The sequence below is a fragment of the Metopolophium dirhodum genome, chromosome 7, assembly GCF_019925205.1.
Source record: "Metopolophium dirhodum isolate CAU chromosome 7, ASM1992520v1, whole genome shotgun sequence".
In the NCBI taxonomy this organism is placed as follows: Eukaryota; Metazoa; Arthropoda; class Insecta; order Hemiptera; family Aphididae; genus Metopolophium; species Metopolophium dirhodum.
In genome coordinates, this window is record NC_083566.1 from 37,501,535 (window position 1) to 37,521,632 (window position 20,098).

General features: G+C 29.0%; 2 protein-coding genes across 2 annotated transcripts; one reads left to right on the top strand and one right to left on the bottom strand.

Moving 5' to 3' along the window:
* The first annotated feature begins 10,235 nt into the window (after positions 1-10,235).
* Positions 10,236-11,136, top strand: LOC132949195 (THAP domain-containing protein 6-like). The gene is given in 4 exon segments (XM_061019961.1): positions 10,236-10,336; positions 10,555-10,605; positions 10,607-10,823; positions 10,963-11,136. Coding segments are annotated over 4 exon segments (543 nt in total).
* Positions 11,137-14,411: 3,275 nt separating this feature from the next.
* Positions 14,412-16,396, bottom strand: LOC132949318 (cleavage stimulation factor subunit 1-like). The gene is made up of 9 exons (XM_061020141.1): positions 16,265-16,396; positions 15,992-16,191; positions 15,773-15,927; positions 15,481-15,711; positions 15,254-15,414; positions 15,029-15,179; positions 14,863-14,956; positions 14,674-14,805; positions 14,412-14,610 (listed from the first exon to the last, which is right to left on the bottom strand). The coding sequence occupies exons 1-9, from the start codon at positions 16,336-16,338 to the stop codon at positions 14,495-14,497; spliced, it is 1,314 nt and encodes a 437-aa protein (XP_060876124.1). The 5' UTR covers positions 16,339-16,396; the 3' UTR covers positions 14,412-14,494.
* Positions 16,397-20,098: the final 3,702 nt, after the last annotated feature.

A 20,098-nucleotide genomic window follows, 5' to 3' on the forward strand; every position in this document is an offset into this window, starting at 1 on the left:
TGTGATAATTTTAATCTACAATGTAGTATGTACATTAAACATATTATAAATACAGTCTCTAAAAAGAGTGTTAATATCATAATAATTTATAAATAACAAAATTATTTTATTGAGTTACTCGCCTCAAACGGTAACGGTCACGCCATCTGCTGCCGTTGAAACTTATCATCCACAAATACTATAATTTGTTTATTATCGTCTTGGGAATGAAACATTAAATATCTATTTCGATAAAGACATATTTTTGTCGTCGGGCCCGAGGTTCATTATGCGCATTTCTATGATTATTATTTCTTTGATTTAATTGTGGTCGATACACCGGACAGCGGTATACCTAATATAATATAACCTATTATAATGGATTTGATGTGACTGCATGATCACTTCTCGCCGGTAATGACGAAAATTAATATTTATTTGCATAAAAAATATTATATTATTTTTATCAGTAAACAAGACGAATTTTTAAAGATCGTAATATTTGCCTGTTACCAAGGTGACGCCATCACTTGTCCAGCTCCTAGTAGGTTGATTAATTCATAATTTATTATTATGAACAACTAGAAGAAGTGGGGGCCAAGTACCATCCTACTGTATACAGTGCGTTAATGCTACACATGTCTACATACTCAGCGGGCACTTTTCTTTCTACATACCCAAGGAAAGTAGCTACTTCATAGGTACACGTAGCCACATAGGTACACGGTATATAATGCATCATAGGTGTAGTCAAGTACCTACAGCACACGTTTTGCGATTTTGTGATTTTATCAAAATTATGTAATTAAATATGATGTGGCTCCGTACAGTTAGGTATATAGTGCAGTTTGCGTTTTACGTGTTTACGATTTGGCGATATTAAATCGCTTTTATGCCAAACAGTCCAAACAGAAACAAAATATTTTGTTTTTCTACGATTAGTTGCAGTTCTGAAGTCTGCCGATAAACATGTCATCATTTTCGGAAAGGTTAACTAAGCTGCTGCTGTCTTTTTTAAAGTTATATTATAGAACGCGCAAGCCATGTAGATTACAAAAATGAGTAACCATAACTTCAAAATGTGTACACCAGCCCCCTGCTACCACCACTCGTTGAATCTTATGTATCAAAATTAAAAAATATAGTAATTTTCGATAATAATTATACATAATTTACATAATTTGCATTATTTTCATTTTTGACGAATTTCGTAAACATTTCGTTGTATTAAACGCAAATAATAAAAGTTTTTGCTATTAATTTAAATATTATATTATTAATTACTTATCAAGTATTTATGAAGAATCTTGTATTAAATTGTAAGTTTTTTAGGTACAATCAAAAATTGCAAAATACTTAAATATAAAACAACTAATTAAATGAAAAAATGTTGAATGTCAATGAGTTACACTAAAAGATAATATTTAAATTGATATCATATTATATTATATGCTAGGTACCTAGTATGAATATTTGGTAACAATTTGAAGGCTCTACAATCTCTTATTTTTGAATTACAACAAAATTATAAAATCGTTGTTTGTCAAAATCTGGATTTGCAATATTTTGCATAAAAATTCCTGTTTCCTTCTTTAATTTTAAATTCTGGACGGATGGATGAATTTAAAATGATTTCACAATGACGTGTTTTTTTTCTGTCTTTCATCACATTTTTGGGCAGTAAAAACTATATTTAGGTACTTAAATCTACTAAAACTCGTTCTACTTCAGCATCTTTTTTAGTAGGAAAGTGAATCTAGTTGGTATATTTTCAATAGCGTCGGAAAAGACAAAAAAAATTAGAAAAGACGTGGATGAATGCAAAACCAGTTTTCCATAAAATGATTAAGTTAATTTGGTGTAACTCAGCAACTAATAGCTTAAGATACCTACTTTAAATTTTCAACAAATGATTACCTATATGACAATTTTCGATACACGATAACCTTTTAAAGTTACCTATTTCGAATTTTTTTGTTATTTTTAGCAATGAGAAATTATTTTTTTTTTAGTTTTTTTTCGATACCTATCGACAACAATTTTTACTCAGTCAAATAACTTGAAAATTGAATACAAGGTTTTTCATTACTTATTAAAATAGCAGTTCAAAAGTATTCAAGATATGTCATAAGCACGGTTTTTTAAAAAGCATTTATAGTTAAAATGTTGAAAAAATACATCAAAATCATGAAAATTTAAATATTATTTTGTAGTTGAAAATATTAATAAGATTTTGAATTTTTAAAGTATTAAAAAATTTTTAAATTAATTTTTTAAGTATTGACAATTTTAAACTAGATTTCATATTGTAACCAAAAATCTAAAAAAAAGCGGGTAAGTGGATGCCGTTCTGCTGTACAGTAGGTTACAAGTGGGTCGATGTATAATGGATTATATTAATCTTGAATTCAATGATATAATATCATTGTATAAGAAAAACGATGCTGAGCTGAGACGGTTTGTCAGTCTGGATTTTTTATATTGTTATTATTTATTTAACCTGTAAGTGAATTGATATTATCATAGGTATTATAATTTTTATTCGTTTCTATGGCGATAAACAATAAGCGTTAGAAATGATTTTTAAAGGTTTTTTGTAATTTGTTGGTGGTTTTTTCCGTGGCATTAAATAACTATTGAGAAAATCGAAAAAATACTTCTTTAAAGTACCATCTTGATCCAATTTGCTAAAAGATAAGGTACTATATATGTTGAAATCGAAGCACTCCTTCTGGTAAACATTTTGTACACAGGAAATGAAAAAAATAAACACCATTGTAAAACCACTAGCTTCCTATCGCTCCGCTCAGAATCTAAAATTATATTAATAACACAGTTTTTTTTAATAGACATTTTAAGTTTAAAAAGACGAAATCATATTATATTTAAACAAATTTATAAATTGAAACATAAACTGTAAGTGGCAACAATATAAAAATAGGTAAATAAAATAATCTATACTTATAAAATCCAAATACCACTCACTCACTGATCACTGTATCTCAAAAACTACTCAACGTACAGACTTGAAATTTGGAATAGGGGTTCTTCTCATATTTTCACCGTGCAATAAGAAAGAATTTGCCAAAATTCGCATTTTAAAGAGGTGCTCAAACAGGGACATTGAAGTTTACATTGGAAATTTTATTTTTATTTATTAATAGTTCCCATTGGTTACAGTCAACAGTAGAAATTATTTGTGTTTGTTTATTATCGGTTGCCATTGGTTTTTTGGGCAGATCAAGTACAAGCTTGGATCAATTCGAAAATTGTCTACCAAAGTGATTGGTGAAAGAGTTGCCTTTGTCCGCGATCCGACGTACTCGGATTGCCTACCGGGGTGGTTGAGTTGCACTTACTGCAGGCTGCAGCATGTTACACCCAAAAGTAGATTAACAAACAATTAGATTAGAAACATTTAGATTAGAAACATTTCAATACGTTTTCATTAACCGTTTTTTATATTCACTTGCCGATCACATTAAACGATAAAATTTAAATAAAAAATTATACATATCATTGTCCAAAAACAAAATAAACAACCAATCACGGGCGAAGCTGTGACGGGTCGGCTAGTATATATATATATTTAATATATTAAATAGGTAAAAATTTACCTAAATAAATAAGCAATTTATTTTTTTGTCAGATCATCTAACATTATACACTGGGAGTTGTATTTAAAATCTCACGATGAACAGCTATTGTAAATTGAAACAGTAAGGCCCGGTGCAACCTTCTGCCTCGTGAAATAATATGTACCTAGATTTCTGGTATCACGTCCTGTCTATATTTTATAATAAATAATTATATACACAATGATCGGGTTCATGAGCGCCGCGGTAGCGTCAGACTAGCCTAAACAAGTGGGTTGTTTCGGGCAGTGGTGCTTTTAGGCGACCGACACTATAAATTATAATACTATGCAAAATTACTTACATTTAAATTAATTACAGTATAGTCCTTTCCATAATGTGTTACTGTATTAGAAGTTACATTTTTAATCAACATGGCGTATAAATACATCTATTATTAATAGAAAAGCATGATAATGGCCGAAATTCAATATTTGATAAATTAGTAGGCAGGTACTTTTGTATTTTCACGGACTGAATTCTCTCCCCAATCTACCACTGGTTATAATTATTTATAATCAATAATACTCGGTTGATTATTATTTACTAAGGTACCTAGATATTGATTTTGTTTTAAATTAGGCACACGGTAGGTATAGGATAGAATGTTTATCCAGGTTTTTGAAACCATCGCTACTAACTTACACGGAATAAACAATTAATTTGCCTAATATCATCATAGCCTTTGGTGGTAATTTCAATAATGATTAATAAAGATAGTATAAATGTATAAATGTAAATAATAAAATACATTACTCTAACTGAATTTTTTGATTTGTGCCTTTTAAAATTTATATAGGTACATGAATTAACTTAAACTAAATGGACATAACCACCTGTCATGAATTGGATTTATCATTTGGTAAATTTTAAACGTGATTCATACTGCTCCATAAACTTTTCTGATACTTCTGAGATTTTTGTTAAATTCAGTAGAGTAGTTTTTGAATATATAAGCTACAAACATACATTTGGTTTTAAAATATAATTTCCATATTCAAGTGTCATAAGGCCTAAACACGAAGGTTTAATGCATGCTTTTACTAATTCATCTGCCAAAGTAACCAATGGAAACCATGTAAAAATAAAAAAAAATAATGCTAATTTATACTATTAGTATTAATTTATACTGTTATAATCTGTAACCAATGGCGCCCCACTATAAACAGAAAAACAATTTTCATTTCCAACGTAAATCTCAAAATCATCTTTAAATTACGAGTTACGGAAAATCTTTCTTTAGTGCAACATTTCATGATGTCTCAATCTCTAAGCCTGGGCAAGTTAATGATAATTTTTTACTGAGTTGATAGAAAACATTTTAAAAAGTTTAAAGTTAACAGTTAACCTAATTTTTATTTTAACTTAGTTAAGTTAAAAGTTATATGAACATTTTCAATTAACTTACTAACTTAAGTTAAGTTATTATTATTATTTTTTTAATATCTATATAAATACCCATTAATATGGTTTAAAACAATAAAAATCATAAATATTATTGAACACAGGAAATAGTTAATATAATATGAGCATATGAGTTATTAGTATTTATTAATTATTATTATTGTTATCATTATTACAATATGCCGTATGCCGCAGTATGGTATTGTATATCTTTATATATACGATACACCTAAATGGCTATTGCTATATGTATAATTAACGGTGTAGCGTGAGGCCGGCTTTAGTTATTTTTCTTGAAGAATTCTGGTTAGTGGAACAATTAAATAAATTTAACTATATTTCTAATTTCCTAAAAAACACATAATAAATTCAAGGCATAATAGCCCAAATAACAAAAAAAAAAATAATAAAAAATGAAAATGTTTTAAGGAATATTATATAAATAGGCTTTGCAAAATTTGTCTTAATTTAATAACAATTCGCAACAATTTTAGCAAATAATATACATTATATATATTAAGTATTATTCATAAGTATTAAAGTTAAAATTACTCATATCATATTACGTTTGTTCTAACAACCATTGTATCCTACTATATATTTATAAGTTGTCGACACAAATGTTATATTCAACCTTCAACATAATGAACTTCATACATCTGTTTACTCTCTTAGAACTATACATGGCACATTACTTCATTACATATGACTGTAATGGACCTAAAATCAATATAACATCATTCAATAGCCTCACTGTGGAACCATGCGAACCACCATCAAAAATCAATGCCCAACCAATTCAAAGAATTCAACTCTTACAAAAAACAGATGCCTATCAAATACCTTATAAAGCATGCTCGATAAAAATAAACTATTTTATAAGTAGGTGTTCACTTTTAAAAAAAACTCAAATGGTAGAAAATGGATTCTTCACAAAAATAGCTGAATTAGGCAGTGCTCGGTGCTTCGAACTACACCAGAGGGCAGAGACTAACATTAGTAACATATAGCTTATTCAAATTTGTATATTCCATGGGTGGAGGACCAGGATATACGGCATTAAAGACTGGAGAAGTTATCTACTTGCTAAAATGTAAGCCAGTAGAAGAAGAAATATCATCAACGATATGTTATGACGAATTACCAGTTATTTATAATAACCAATCATTCTTTATGGCACCAAAAACGAGAACTCTACAAAAATTCGGAACAGAACTAGATTTTAATCATATATTACCATCTGCATTTTTACTTGACAGAGAATGGTACACTACATTACAAAATGTTATGGAAGTAAAAAGACCACAGAACCTCGAACCTTCAATGAAATGGACATGGGCTTACAAAAGTATTGAACATTTAATGACCACAGGAATTTACAATTATGAAACTATGAAGAATTTTCGACAATATTTAGTACTACCCCAAGAAATAGAAGCATCAGAAAAAATTTGGCAAGACAAACCATGGGTTTCACAATAATGGATCATAGACTAAATCTAAATTCATTAGTTGACGAAAACACTATTAGCAATATGGTTGACAATAAATTTAAAAAATGTGGGTTGGTTGACCGTTTTTGGTGAATTTATATCCGGTATTCCGGCTTATTAGGACTATTCTTTATATGGAAAATAATTCTAACTTGCATTAATACAGGACTCAACATTTCTCTTTTATACCAGACTTTCAGTTTAAGCATAAAACTAGTAGCAGGGATATTTACAAACATCCCTCATTTCATTATGCACAATGCTAGACAAGAACAACAAGAACGAAAACAAGAGCAAAATCAACCATTATTAATTTTGGATCAAAATCACAGCCCACAAGACAAAATCAATATATCAAACATAAATTCAAAACAAAAAGGTGGATAAGTGGATATTGCTCTGCTGTACAGTAGGTTACTAGTGGGTCACTGTAATGGATGGTGTTAAATTTGAATTCAATGATATAATATCATTGTATAAGAAAAACGATTCTGAGCGAAAACGGCCAGACTGCCTATGATATTACCAAGTATATTTGATGATATTATTGTGAATAAAGTAATTTATATATAACCTATTTACGTGGAGCCTTGTTGTAAATTTTCAATCCTTAGCCATCAAAGTTAAACATTTTATACATTTTTAACTACAAAATAATTAATAAATTATAAATTTGATAAATGTTGTCAACATTTGAACTTTAAATGCTTATAAAAAAAAATTCTTCCTATGTATTTTTAATATTTTTCAACTGCTATTAGAACGTTATATCAGGAGCCTTATATTAAATTTTCACACTTTTTTACCCAACAAATAAAATTTTATTGATATTTATAGAAAAAAAAACTAAAATAATTGAAAACTGACAATGTCCGTAAACAGCTCAAAAAGAGTCAAAATATTTTCAAAATGTTATGGTGTATAGAAAATGCTAATATAAACATTCAGTGAAATTTTCAAGTATCCATGGTTATTTGTTTTAGAGTTAAACCAAAAACCAAAATCGATTTTCTCGAAAACAGATTTTGCGTAAAAATTCCCGTTTTTCCTTAATTTTTCTTTTGTTTTTCACGTCGCTTTTGAAAACTATTGGGAAATTTTTACTCTTGACCGCCCAAACTACGTACTAACTAGATTCACTTTCCTATCAGAAAAGTTACTGTTGAAGAAAATTCAAGTACTTTTACTGTCCTAAAAGCATAGGCGCAAATAGGGGGGGGGGCTTTAGGGGCTAAGCCCCCCCAAACACTTCAATAGCCCTCCCAAACATTTCCTACATTTTTTTTAAGCTTTATCATGGATTATGATGCAAAATTCGTGTTCGTATTTTTAAGATTAGGTATGTACCTCGTAAATGAACAAATTTTATTTATCGTGGTATTATTTTTATTTTTATTGTACATTGAATACTTGTAGCCATAAACCATAATACCTACCAAGAACTAAGGATAATAAGTAATAAGGAATAACTAATAAGCATTCTTATTTCTTATTACGGAGTCTGTTGTTGCAGCTCATATTGATATACCATTTGGCTGTTATACTTTTACGTAATATTTTATACGCCTATACGGGCTATAGTATAATAACTAATAGGTTATCAGTTATCACTAATAGACTATAGACAGTATCACTATTCACTTTGGTGAGCTGCGGGCCGCGGGGACGTGCATTTATGCGTTAAACGCACCTTTGTTAAAAATAGAATATCCGGGGAGTCCAAATAAACCGCACATGGCAATGATGTACCACATATTTTCGCCGATTTAGTAACTTAGCAATATTGAATATCGAAAAAGATATTAAAGTAGATACTGAAACAATATTAAACACGTTTGCTAAATCTAACCGAAGAATACAGCTCTAAAAATGTATAAGGTACATTTTTAAAATAAAAATGTGTTCTATAATTATATTATTTTGTTGTTAATTGTTGCTCTAAAGCCATACTTACAGTAATAATTCCTATTGTTTTCCTAAAATTTATGTGTTGTATAATGTATATTATATATTATAAACATAATTTTGACAACTATTATAAGTACCTACATGAAATAGCACATTTAAAAAAAAAAATGTTTAGTAAGTGTTATTTTCTGTCAATATTGTAATTAAGTAAGCAGTATACAATATACCTATATGTTGTATTAAAAATTTTTTTTGGTGTTAATTACTTGTATAAATGCTTCAATGCTTCATTTAGTAGCTAGGGCTTCAGCCCCCCCCCCCAAATCTCAAACGCTATTTGCGCCTATGCCTAAAAGGTGATGACAGACATAAAAATAAAAAAAAAAACACACATCATTGTAAAATCAATACATTCATCGCTTCGCTCAGAATCTATAAAAAATCATTCTGTGTATGGTTTAGGAAAAAAAGTATTTGAAGATGTTGATTAACATTTACATGTTCTTTTGAAAAGTATACTAAATATTTGTTTTTGTAAAAATATGAATATATATTTAAATTAAATACATTTCAATAGTTTAATTAACAAGAATATTGAATATAAGTTTGTACTACTTTGTAGCTCTTAGTAAATGATCCCCAAATTTTTACTTTTGACCCCCCAAAGTACCAACTAGATTCACTTTCCTATCAGAAAAGTTACTGTTGAAGGAAATCCAAGCACTTTTACTGTCCTAAAAGGTGATGACAGACACAAAAATAAAAAAATAAAAAAAAAACACACATCATTGTAAAATCAATACATTCATCGCTTCGCTCAGAATCTAAAACAAACACCAGAAGATTATCCATATAAATAAGGTGAGGCACTTCAAAAAAATTGAACCACACAGTCATATGCATGAATCTAAAAAATACTCAACCTATGTCCATAATTACCACACCATACTATGTATCATCTTATATAAAAAAAAATTTAATTAATCCATAATTGTTGCATATCCATCATAAGTAATATTATTATTATAGGTACCTAAGTATATATCTAATTATCTAAACTTATATTATTTCTTAAATATATTTTATAAATGTAAAAGAAAAGTTATAATATTATCGCGATATGTTATACATTATTCTTTATTTGTATTATTAACATTATGTATCAACATTTTTAATATTTATTATATTTTAATCCAATAAAAAAAGGGCAAATCACAAAAAAAACTGAGCTAGATGTAATGATATACATATAATATATATATGTCATATTTAATTATACTTATCAAACGACATTTAAATTTAAAGATCATATACATTATAATATTATACATCCAATTAAATTAGGATATCAAATTATATTCATTACAGTAAATTACTATAGTTCACATCAATTTATATAATAACTTTAATTAAAACATTTAGAATTAAAACAATAAATGAAATGTTACATCAGATACAATTATAATTACACACGCACACACACACAAAATATCACATATAAGGAGGCTAGTCATTACCCATCCCAGTGGCAGTGTTTCTCCGGCCATGAAAGTATACGTGTCATTATCATACCTTTTGTATAGATGTTAAAAACGCGAGTTTGAAGACTACGCAGACATTCTGTGCAAAAGGATATTACTATATAATAAATTAACTATTATATTAAATGTGAATGTCATATGTTAAATAAATAAAGTCAATAGTTATAAACCAATAAAATGTGGTTTTTTATTATTTGAAAATATTTGTTTTATAATTAATTAGCTAACTATATGATTAATTATATTAATTTAGAGTAGTTTATTATATAATAATCATGAGTACCAGAAGTGGTGGTTCTAATTGTGCTATTGCAACGTGTGATTTGTATTCCGGCAAAACAAAACAAATTGGAATGACTGATATTTCGTTTCACAGGTATTTATTAATTTTTATTTTATCAATGATGCTTAAACTGCATAATATAGTTATTAACGTGTTTAAATTTTTATAGTTAATTAAAATTACTTATTTTTATAATTCACAAGACCTACTTAGTAGGTAGCATAATATTCCGATGATATAAATTAACACATTCATTTGTTTTGTATTATTAATTAGTAACTATTGTTAATTAATTAGATTATAATTTTTAGGTTTCCAAAAGATCCTGATGTCCAGAAAATATGGACCCTAAAGTGTAAACAGAGACTCCTGGAATCCCAGTAAATCTTACATTTGTTCTAAACATTTTAAATCAGAAGACTTTGTTCGTGATTTAAAATCTGAACTTATGGGAATCAAAACTGTCAGAAGATTAAAACCTGGTTCTGTACCAACACTCAACCTTCCTACCTGTTTATCATCTGAAACACAGCGTGCTTTAGAACATAGAAGTAGAATTAAATCAAAATCATTAAAAGAGGTATTTATATTATACAGTAATTTAACTTAATAATAATTTGCCAGTTTTGTATTTATGAATAATATAAAAAATAATTTTTTTTCATAAACTTAAAAATATATATAGGTAGGAAATGAATTATTAATTCTTTTTATTTCAGTCTCATGATCAGTTAATTGCCACTACTCTTGACACAGAGCGAATGGTATCCAAAGTAATATTTGATGAAGCTAACAATTTCGCTAACAATGACCAAAATTGTAATCCAAATTATGAAGAAATGTACAATGAGTTATCAAAAGTAATCAAAGAACATCAAAATTTAAAAAATTAGAATAAAAAATTGAAAATCATTCAAAAAATCTGATTTGAATTATAAAAATATTAATGAAAATCTCAGACTAATTTAGAGGATTATCAGAAACTAACTGATTCATTAAAAATGACAAAACAATCAATAAACAACCACTGGAAGCATTAGTTTCAATAACATCCACTAAACTCAGCGTGTGACATAAACTTTCCAAAGAACATTTAGTATGTGAAGGATCGCAACGACAAAAAGTGAAATTAGCTACCCAACTTATTTCTCATACAACTGTGACGGCACTAAAACATTATGAAAATGTATAAAAAATTAAACAGTGACACAGCTGAGTTTATTGAACTAATTAATAACTGGTTTGATTTAGCTAATGTATCTTATCCTGATGACCATTCAACTCCATTCAAAGCTCCATATGGACTGTTTTTAGAGGAATAAAATGCCCTTTTGAATAAAGTTTACGAATTCATTTTTAATATGAGATGCATTAATAAAAGCAATCTTCAACTTTTTCAAAAAGCTCTTTTAATGAACATTAATGGAACTCGGAAACTTCTCACTATAGTACAAGAACATGGATAAAAATATTTATTAACAGCCAAATCTAACCAAGATGCGCTAGAAAATCTGTTCGGTCAAGTACGTACTAGAGGTGGTCTAAATGATCATCCGTCACCTTTAAATGCTTTAAACAGGTTGAGGATGTTCATTTTGGTCACAAATCCTGGTGTTGTTTCGACCTCTTCTAATACTAATGATAAGAACCAAGAAAAATTTATGGTGGCAAACACATTTAAGCAAATTAATTTAAAAATAACAAACAATGAAAAGAATGAAGACACCGACACAGACACAGACACAGACACAGACACAGACACAATTAATGAGAATAAGTCTGAAAATGTAAATGAAATGACACAAGATGCAACTGAATATTTAGCTGGGTGGATAGCAAAGAAGTATAGAATCAAGTTTCCTGAACTTGGCTGCACTACAACACAACTCAATACTTCCTGCGTCAACGATCACAATTACCAATTACCGACATGGATTGAACATCTATCGTATGGAGGTCTGATAGTCCCTAGTAATTATTTTAAAACAAAGATTTTTAGAATAGAAAAACTTTTTAGAAAAATTACCAAACGTCAAATCCCTAGAGGACCAAGTGTTGTATAACAACTAACACATAAAATATTTAATAGAATGGATATTGATGAAAAGTATTATCCTGTTATACAGGCATATGTGAAACAGAGAATTTTCATTCGAATGAAATTAACATCCAAAAATCAGAAGACTTTAATAACAAAAAGGAAAGCAAAATCTCAATTACTAAAGCTACAAAAGTTACAAAGAATTATGACTTAATTAATAACTGAGATGTACACGGTTTATTTATAAAACAATATAATTCATAATGTTATTGTAATATTTGTATTTATATGAAATAATATTAAAAATGTATGTATACAACTTGCAGATTGGTTTCTTTGTTGTCTTCTTTATTTATTTATTGATAGTTTTCTAATTACATGCATAACATTTTTATTTATTGGCCAATTACAATCGGTATAATATATTATATTATGCAAGAAAGTATAAAATATTTTTCAGAAAGTTGATTTTTCATTATTAATATTTGTTGAAAGAAAAAAAAAATCAATCGTTTTTACAAATTTTAGTTTCGTTAAATTTTATTTATCATGTAAAAATACAAAATAGGTACCTACAACATATTATGTTTGAACTTTTTGTAGTTTTATTAACTTCCGTAAGTATTTTTACCTTATTATTTTACTACCAGTCAAATGATATATTACATGCTGAATATAGCTGTTAGTTAAATAGTAGGAGCTATTTGTGGTATATACAGTGTACTCTCAATAATTTGAACCTTGGTAACTATAAATTCTCGACTTCTCGAACAAATAAAATTCTCCTTCAAATAACATTTACACATCAAGGTTTTGATAACTCAACATTTTTAATAAGTCAAAATTTTTTTCCACCGTGGGCCGTGAGCTTCGAGGTACCGAGAGTACACTGTATTAAAAATAAATATATATTCGATAATCATAACTTATTTTATAATTAAATTTATTTTATATTTAAATCAAATGAATAATTCATTAATAATTAAGTTATCAAAATCCTGAATGTACATTAAGGGGATCGCATCATACGTATTTTTCGTATGTTTTAGACCAATAAGCGGTAGTAAAATATGCATACTTCCGAATGTCTGATTTTAATTTTTAATACATGTATGTACTCTTTGACAAAATTACTAGGCTTTCTAGGAAGTCGACTTTCAATTTTCAATTTTAAAGGACCTTAAAATTAAGAAATTAGTTTTAAAAAACCTCATGAAATAATTGCATTACATTTATGTTTATTTTGGGAACATCTGGTTTTAAATCAAAAAAGCGGTTCCTACAAAGCATAGTCTAGAAGGTTAGGTTAGGTTAGAAAGTATGTAAAACATGATTTTATTAATTATTATACTGTCGAAAATAAGTAAATGGCACATTGTACGGCAGTCGATTGTTCCGGCAACGACGTGGACAAGGAACGGTACAGGGGGAAACGTTTTGTTTACATGACTTTGAGGCAACCTGTATATTCTATTAACCTTGCGTTACACCGACATTTGTTATTTTCGTCTTACAAGTGTGTACCATACCAAATTTTACGTCCAGCAAATCACGCTTAGCTCTGTTACTTTAAAAATTAGAGTGAACTATAGTGAAAGTTATAGTGAATTACCTCTTATACAATTTAAAGGTAAGATAAATATCTAGGGGATCCCATAAGCTTTATGTTATATATTAATTTTAAAGTGACTTAGGAGTATTTAAAAATTATAAATTGTTTTTATATCTTAAAATACTCATAACTCGCTTCAAAATTGAAATATAACAAAAAGCCTATAAGATGCCCTAGATAATAATCTTACCTTTAATTTTATAAGAGGTAATTCACTATAATTTTTAAACAAACAGACCTAAACGTGATCTACTGAACATAAAATTTGCTATGTTACACACTTGTAAGACAGAGACAACAAATGTTGGTGTAACATCCTCTTAAATAATAGATATTTTGAGTTAAATGTAGTTGAAATCAGATATTTAAACAGATAATAATGATTTTAGTTAACTTTTTTGTAATTTAAAAATATACTAATGTTTAATGTATTACATTTCAATGAATACAATACTTATATATTTTATATGAAGTTTATTTAAGATTAAATAAATAAATATTGTTTAATAGTGGGGGACACATATTTTTTTATTGGTGGCACAGGGGAAATTTTTTTTCTGATGGTGCATTTATGTAAAAATAAAAAAATATATACAATTTATGATCCAGTGAAGTGTCTTGAATACCAAAAACGGGCTCTAAAGTCATCCGAACAAGTTAAAAATGCTGCTGAATTTGGAGAATGCACTATTGAACGAATAGGTCCATTATGGCCTACAAAATAATTCACAATGAAAACATTTTAATAAAATAAATGCATTTGTCAAAATTAATTACCTAGTGATAAAAGTTTCTGCCGAGAAGCATTCCGTGCATTCCATGTGCACAACGATGTACTGACTTCATCTGGAAACATGACATACTCCTCAGTATGATTAAACAATGCTTGAGTATGGTGTTCTTGTTTTCCTATTCAAAAACATTGATTATTTATATAATCGTAATGAAAAAAAAACACTAATTTACCAATGGTTCCAGCTCCAGTATATGCAATCAGGCATCTACTAGTAGACAACTCCCAAAGTTTCACTAAAGAATCTTTGCCTGATGATAAGATGAACTACAATAATTATTGATAATAAAAAATTATTTAACATAGTGCTTATAAAAATAAAACTATAAAAATTGTCACCTTTCCATTTCTTGAAAATGTCACAGAACACACTTGACTACCATTGTGTGCTCTTTCAAATGTGTTAACACATTTATTAGACACGCCATCCCACAATTTAATTGAACCATCTCGACTAGAGGACACAAAGTATTTGGCACCTGGTTCATACCTAATACATTATAATAAATAATACATTTATAAATAATTGAATAGGCATAATAAATTAAATAATTTTTTTAATACTTTATTGATGTAACAGGACCAGTATGTTGTTGGCTAGGAACTGAACTAACATAACATTGAACTGTATTTATGTCATAAAATCTTATGATTGGGCAATTGGTGCCTACTACCATATAGTCTCCAAGGGGATGAAAACTTATACATTTTATTGGTACCACATCCTGTAATGTTAAGTTGTATGAGATTAAATTAATTTGTGAAACATAACATTTAACTAAACATCGTACGGTTATTGTCTTGACCGCTTTCTTCAAAATTATTTTTGAATAATCAAAAAATTTAACATGATTATCTCTAGAACCTGAAGCCAAAATTGGTCTGTTAGGGTGAAACTCCAAGCATGTCACTCCTTCCAAATGATCATACAACGTCCGAATTACTGTATGCCCTTGCCCTTCATGATGATCAGTACTACCAATCTCATGTGCTTTAGCCAGCATTTTTTCAATATTCAAAATCTATAAATATTATTTTAATAAGTCATTAAATAATAAATTGTATGTTGTAAAATATAAATACTTTGATTGATGCATCACTGCTTCCTGTTGCAATTAACCGTCCATCCGGACTAAAAGCACCAGCGTTACAGGCACCTTTGTGAGATGTTACATATACAGTTTCATAAAGCGATGGTTCAGGAGCAGTACAAATAACATCATTATCAACCTCCAAATCTAATCAAATTATGTTAAAAATTTAATACACAAATGTATATGATATATAAATCATTAAGCATACCAATCCCCGGTCCGATTAACATTTGTTGGATTGGATTTAAGTTTAATGCTTGTTCAGATTCTTTTTGTCGATTGGTTTCATGTTGTAAAACTTTCATCACTATACTCCTAAGTCGATCCGATGGAGAACAAGGTGGATCAGCATTCACTTGAACAGCTAAGCTTGAAGCAATTGATGTATGCCCATCATAAAAAAGTTGACTAAACCAAATCGAAATAAGTGTAAATGCAAATGCAATAGGTTAGTGGATTACAAAAAGGATTTATACTTTACCTTATAATGAGTCTGTAAAAATTATCAATATTCTTAATACACATATCAGGTTTGTCATTATTTATTTCACTCATATTAAGTGTCTATTGAACTCAATCTCGTACAAAAATTATTAATAGACAGTACCTTACTCTAGAAAATAAAAAAATTGTTATTCATGTTTTCTTTGAGATCATTCTATAATGTAGTGTATTAATAATATATTCAAACAAATTAGAAACTTGTACGATGTAATATTATTATACATTATAAAATTGTAAAAATTCTTCTTTACTTTATAATGTTTGCCAAAAACGGCGGATCGCCAACGGTTCTTAAGTTTGAAATATGATAACACTATCAGTTTTGTACACGTACCACCATGTACACATACGTCCAAAACTAAAAATGTCCTTAATCAATGGTATTATCATAGTATAATGTATTACTCATGAGCCATGACTGAATAAATTTATGTAGTCATTGTAGGTATTACTATTAGATTACCATCATGATTTTTACTACAATACAATAGGTTTACAGTAGGTATTCATTATTTTATATCAATTATACTACTGCCGGATTGCATGAAAAATTCAAAAATGTATTCATTTAATGGTTCAATAAAATGTAATAGCCCTGCCCCTAACACGGGCCACTAAATCATGTTTAAGAGATCATTAGCTCACTATTGATTCCTTAAACGTTTAGTAATTGTTCAGGCAACCCGGCAGTGTAGTTAATTATTATAGGTATAATAATACCATATGCATTAGGTATTTAGGTATAGACGTATTATAGTATAATAGACGTCAGGCATACAGTTTCAAATATAGTAAGAGTTAATAACAATGTTTTTGTTCGCAAGAAATGGCATCACTGCTTGCGTTGGGTACCGACCATAGACCAATAAACTAATGGACAGCGCTTAGAGACAGAGATAGAGTGAGGGAGAGGTCAGGGGTACGATATAGAATAAAAGAGAAAATATAACATGGAGTAAATATAGTGTTAGCATTGATTAAGGGGATTCCACCCGGTGATTTTCTGTCTTTGTCTAACACACGCGTGACATGGTATTGTAGACGTGTTTTTTTGCCAAACATACCAATTTATCTAATGGAGCGATAAGAATTCTGAAAACATATTTGAATTTGTCGTCAAGTCTACTTGAAATCGATTTCCCCGAATATTTGATATTATATCCCAAACTCCCGAAAACGTGATATTAAAAAAGAGTAATTAAAAATTGTCTTATTTCAATTTTTGGAAATGTTAAAATCAAAAAATCAAAATTGTGGGGAAGTCGATTTCAAGTAAACTTGACGAAAAATTCAAATCTGTTTTCAGAATTCTTATCGCTCGATTAGATAAATTGGTATGTTTGCCAAAAAAACACGTCTACAATACCATGTCACGACAAAGACAAAGACAAAGACTAACGACAAAGACAGAAAATCACCGGGTGGAATCCCCTTAATCAATGCTAAAACTATATTTACTCCATATTATATTTTCTCTTTTATTCTATATCATACCCCTGACCTCTCTCTTTTATTTATTTATTTATTCTAATATACTAATATACTAATAACTAATATAATATAGTATAATGTCAATGACCAGTATTATATACCAGTGATATCCTCATAGACATATAGAAATAGACGGAACATTAAGTATGATAAGGCGTCCAAGGGTAGAGCTGGTTACGAAAATCTATGTATTGGCTGTCCTCGGAACTGTGCCATTTCTCTCACTTTTATAATTAAATTTATGCTATCTCTTTTAATCCGTTTGGCACGACCACACCTCCCAGTCATCGGGACAAATGTTCCGTCTATTTCTATAAGTCTACGGATATACTCTAGAAAAGACCACCCCACTCCCCCCAGCCACCCTCTTGGGTGGTCCCTTTATTAGTAGGGGAGACCGGGTCTAGTTGTAACACTTTTAATATTTGTGGATGTATCTTAGAAAATAATATTCACAATCAGTTTTTTCTTATACCAATAGATAGAGAATGTTGTCTTGTTTAATAATATGCTTTGCAGGCGCTTAGTAATAAATACATAAATTAATATAAAGTTGAATATCATGATTTTTTTTTGTTACATTTTACCCCGGTAGTGGGGTAAGTTGTAACATGGTGTGGGGTAAGTTGTAACACACACAAAAATATTGTTTAATTTCTATATTTATTCAAAAAAACAAAAACAAATAAAAAAATTCTGTTAAAATAATAATAATAATAATAATAATAGTCATATAAATTATTTAAAATAAAATAATTCTTAGTCATGTGTAATAGTTTTTACACAAAAGTAAGTTGTATTAATAACACTAATAAAAATAAACATATTAAAAATAATGAACAAAATTATTTAAAATAAAATATCTCTTTGTGTCATTTGTAATAGTTTTTATGCATAAGTATAATTAATAACAGCAGTAAAAATAATAATAATAAACAAATTAAAAAATTAATAAACAAACAATTAATTATAATAAAATCACTTTTCAGTATTAAGTTAGAGGAACCTTCATTACTTAATAATAATAAAAAAAACATAGGTAATTAGGTATTTAAATTCTTCAGTCTTTTAGTAGCAGTTATCACACATATAAAACGGACTCTTACATTCCCTTGCACAGTTTACATGAGTCCAGAACTTACACTTACTACACTCAATCCACTGTTCGTTTGCTTTACTCGAACTGAAAGTTTCCATGCACACTAAACAAAATGTCTCACCCTCATCTGAACTATAATTATTTTCCTTAGACATTTTAGCTTTTTTTGGTTTTGTAGTTTTGGCTTTCTGTTTTTTTTTTGATTCAAAAATGTTTCTTTTAACAGCTTTTGATTTAAATTTTTTTTCTATTTCGTTCTTTTCTGGTGTATCAGTCAACACAGCACTTTTTCCTTTTTGTCTACCTTTTTTATTTAATTTTTGTTCTCTTACTGCCTTGGGATATGGGCGAATACTTTCTGGTGAAATCACATTGGAACTTGTTGAAGGTATTGGATTATCAGCCATTAAAGCTGATGTTGAAGTTGAAGGTATTGGATTATCATTTGACACTTGAATAGCAACATTTGAACTTACATTAATTTGATCAGGACTGATGTGTAATTCTGGTTCAAGAATACTGTGTTCAGGACTGTTCAGGACTTGTTCAAGACTGTTGAATAATTCTTGTTCAGGATGAGTATCTTGATTTATTTGATTTGATTCCAATGCATCTATATCAGTCACTATGGATGGTGCAAATTCGTCTTCTCGAAAAATATTTCTATCAAATGGCCAAATACCAGAAACTTTAAAACCACTCATTATATTTCGAGGTGATACTGCATCAGGCAATGCACCAGCCACAATTTGAGGAATATCATAGATTGTCATTCTAGACCCTGGGTGCATGGTCATCCACTGATCCATTTCCCTATTAACAAATTTTTTAAAAGGACCATACACACTACGGTCTAGTGGTTGGAGCTTATGTGAGCAGTGTGGTGGAAATGATAATAAAACAATGCCATTATCTTTGCAAAAATCAATCACAGGCAGATATAAGTGCGACTCATGATTATCTAAAAGCACCAACACTTTTTTTTCAAGGCTTGGTCGAACATGATTTACAAAATGCTCCATAAATGTTAAGAACTCTGGACCTTGCATCCACCCAGATTTGTTGGCTGTACCAACACATCCAGCAGGTCCTCCCCTTATAAAATGTTGATGATATTTGACTCTTGGAAAAACAAACATTGGTGGTATAGCACAACCAGTTCCATTAACTGCTATACACATAGTAACTAAAACACCCCGTTCAGCTGATGTTATAGCACCT

Bases quoted from the DNA above. Each gene is read 5' to 3' on its own strand.
- LOC132949318 (XM_061020141.1), bottom strand. From the start codon at position 16,338: ATGAGTGAAATAAATAATGACAAACCTGATATGTGTATTAAGAATATT. The intron at 15,415-15,480 runs GTACGATGTTTA...TTAACATTACAG, and splicing joins AAGCGGTCAAGACAATAACC to GATGTGGTACCAATAAAATG. The intron at 14,957-15,028 runs GTGACAATTTTT...TAATTATTGTAG, and splicing joins CATTTTCAAGAAATGGAAAG to TTCATCTTATCATCAGGCAA.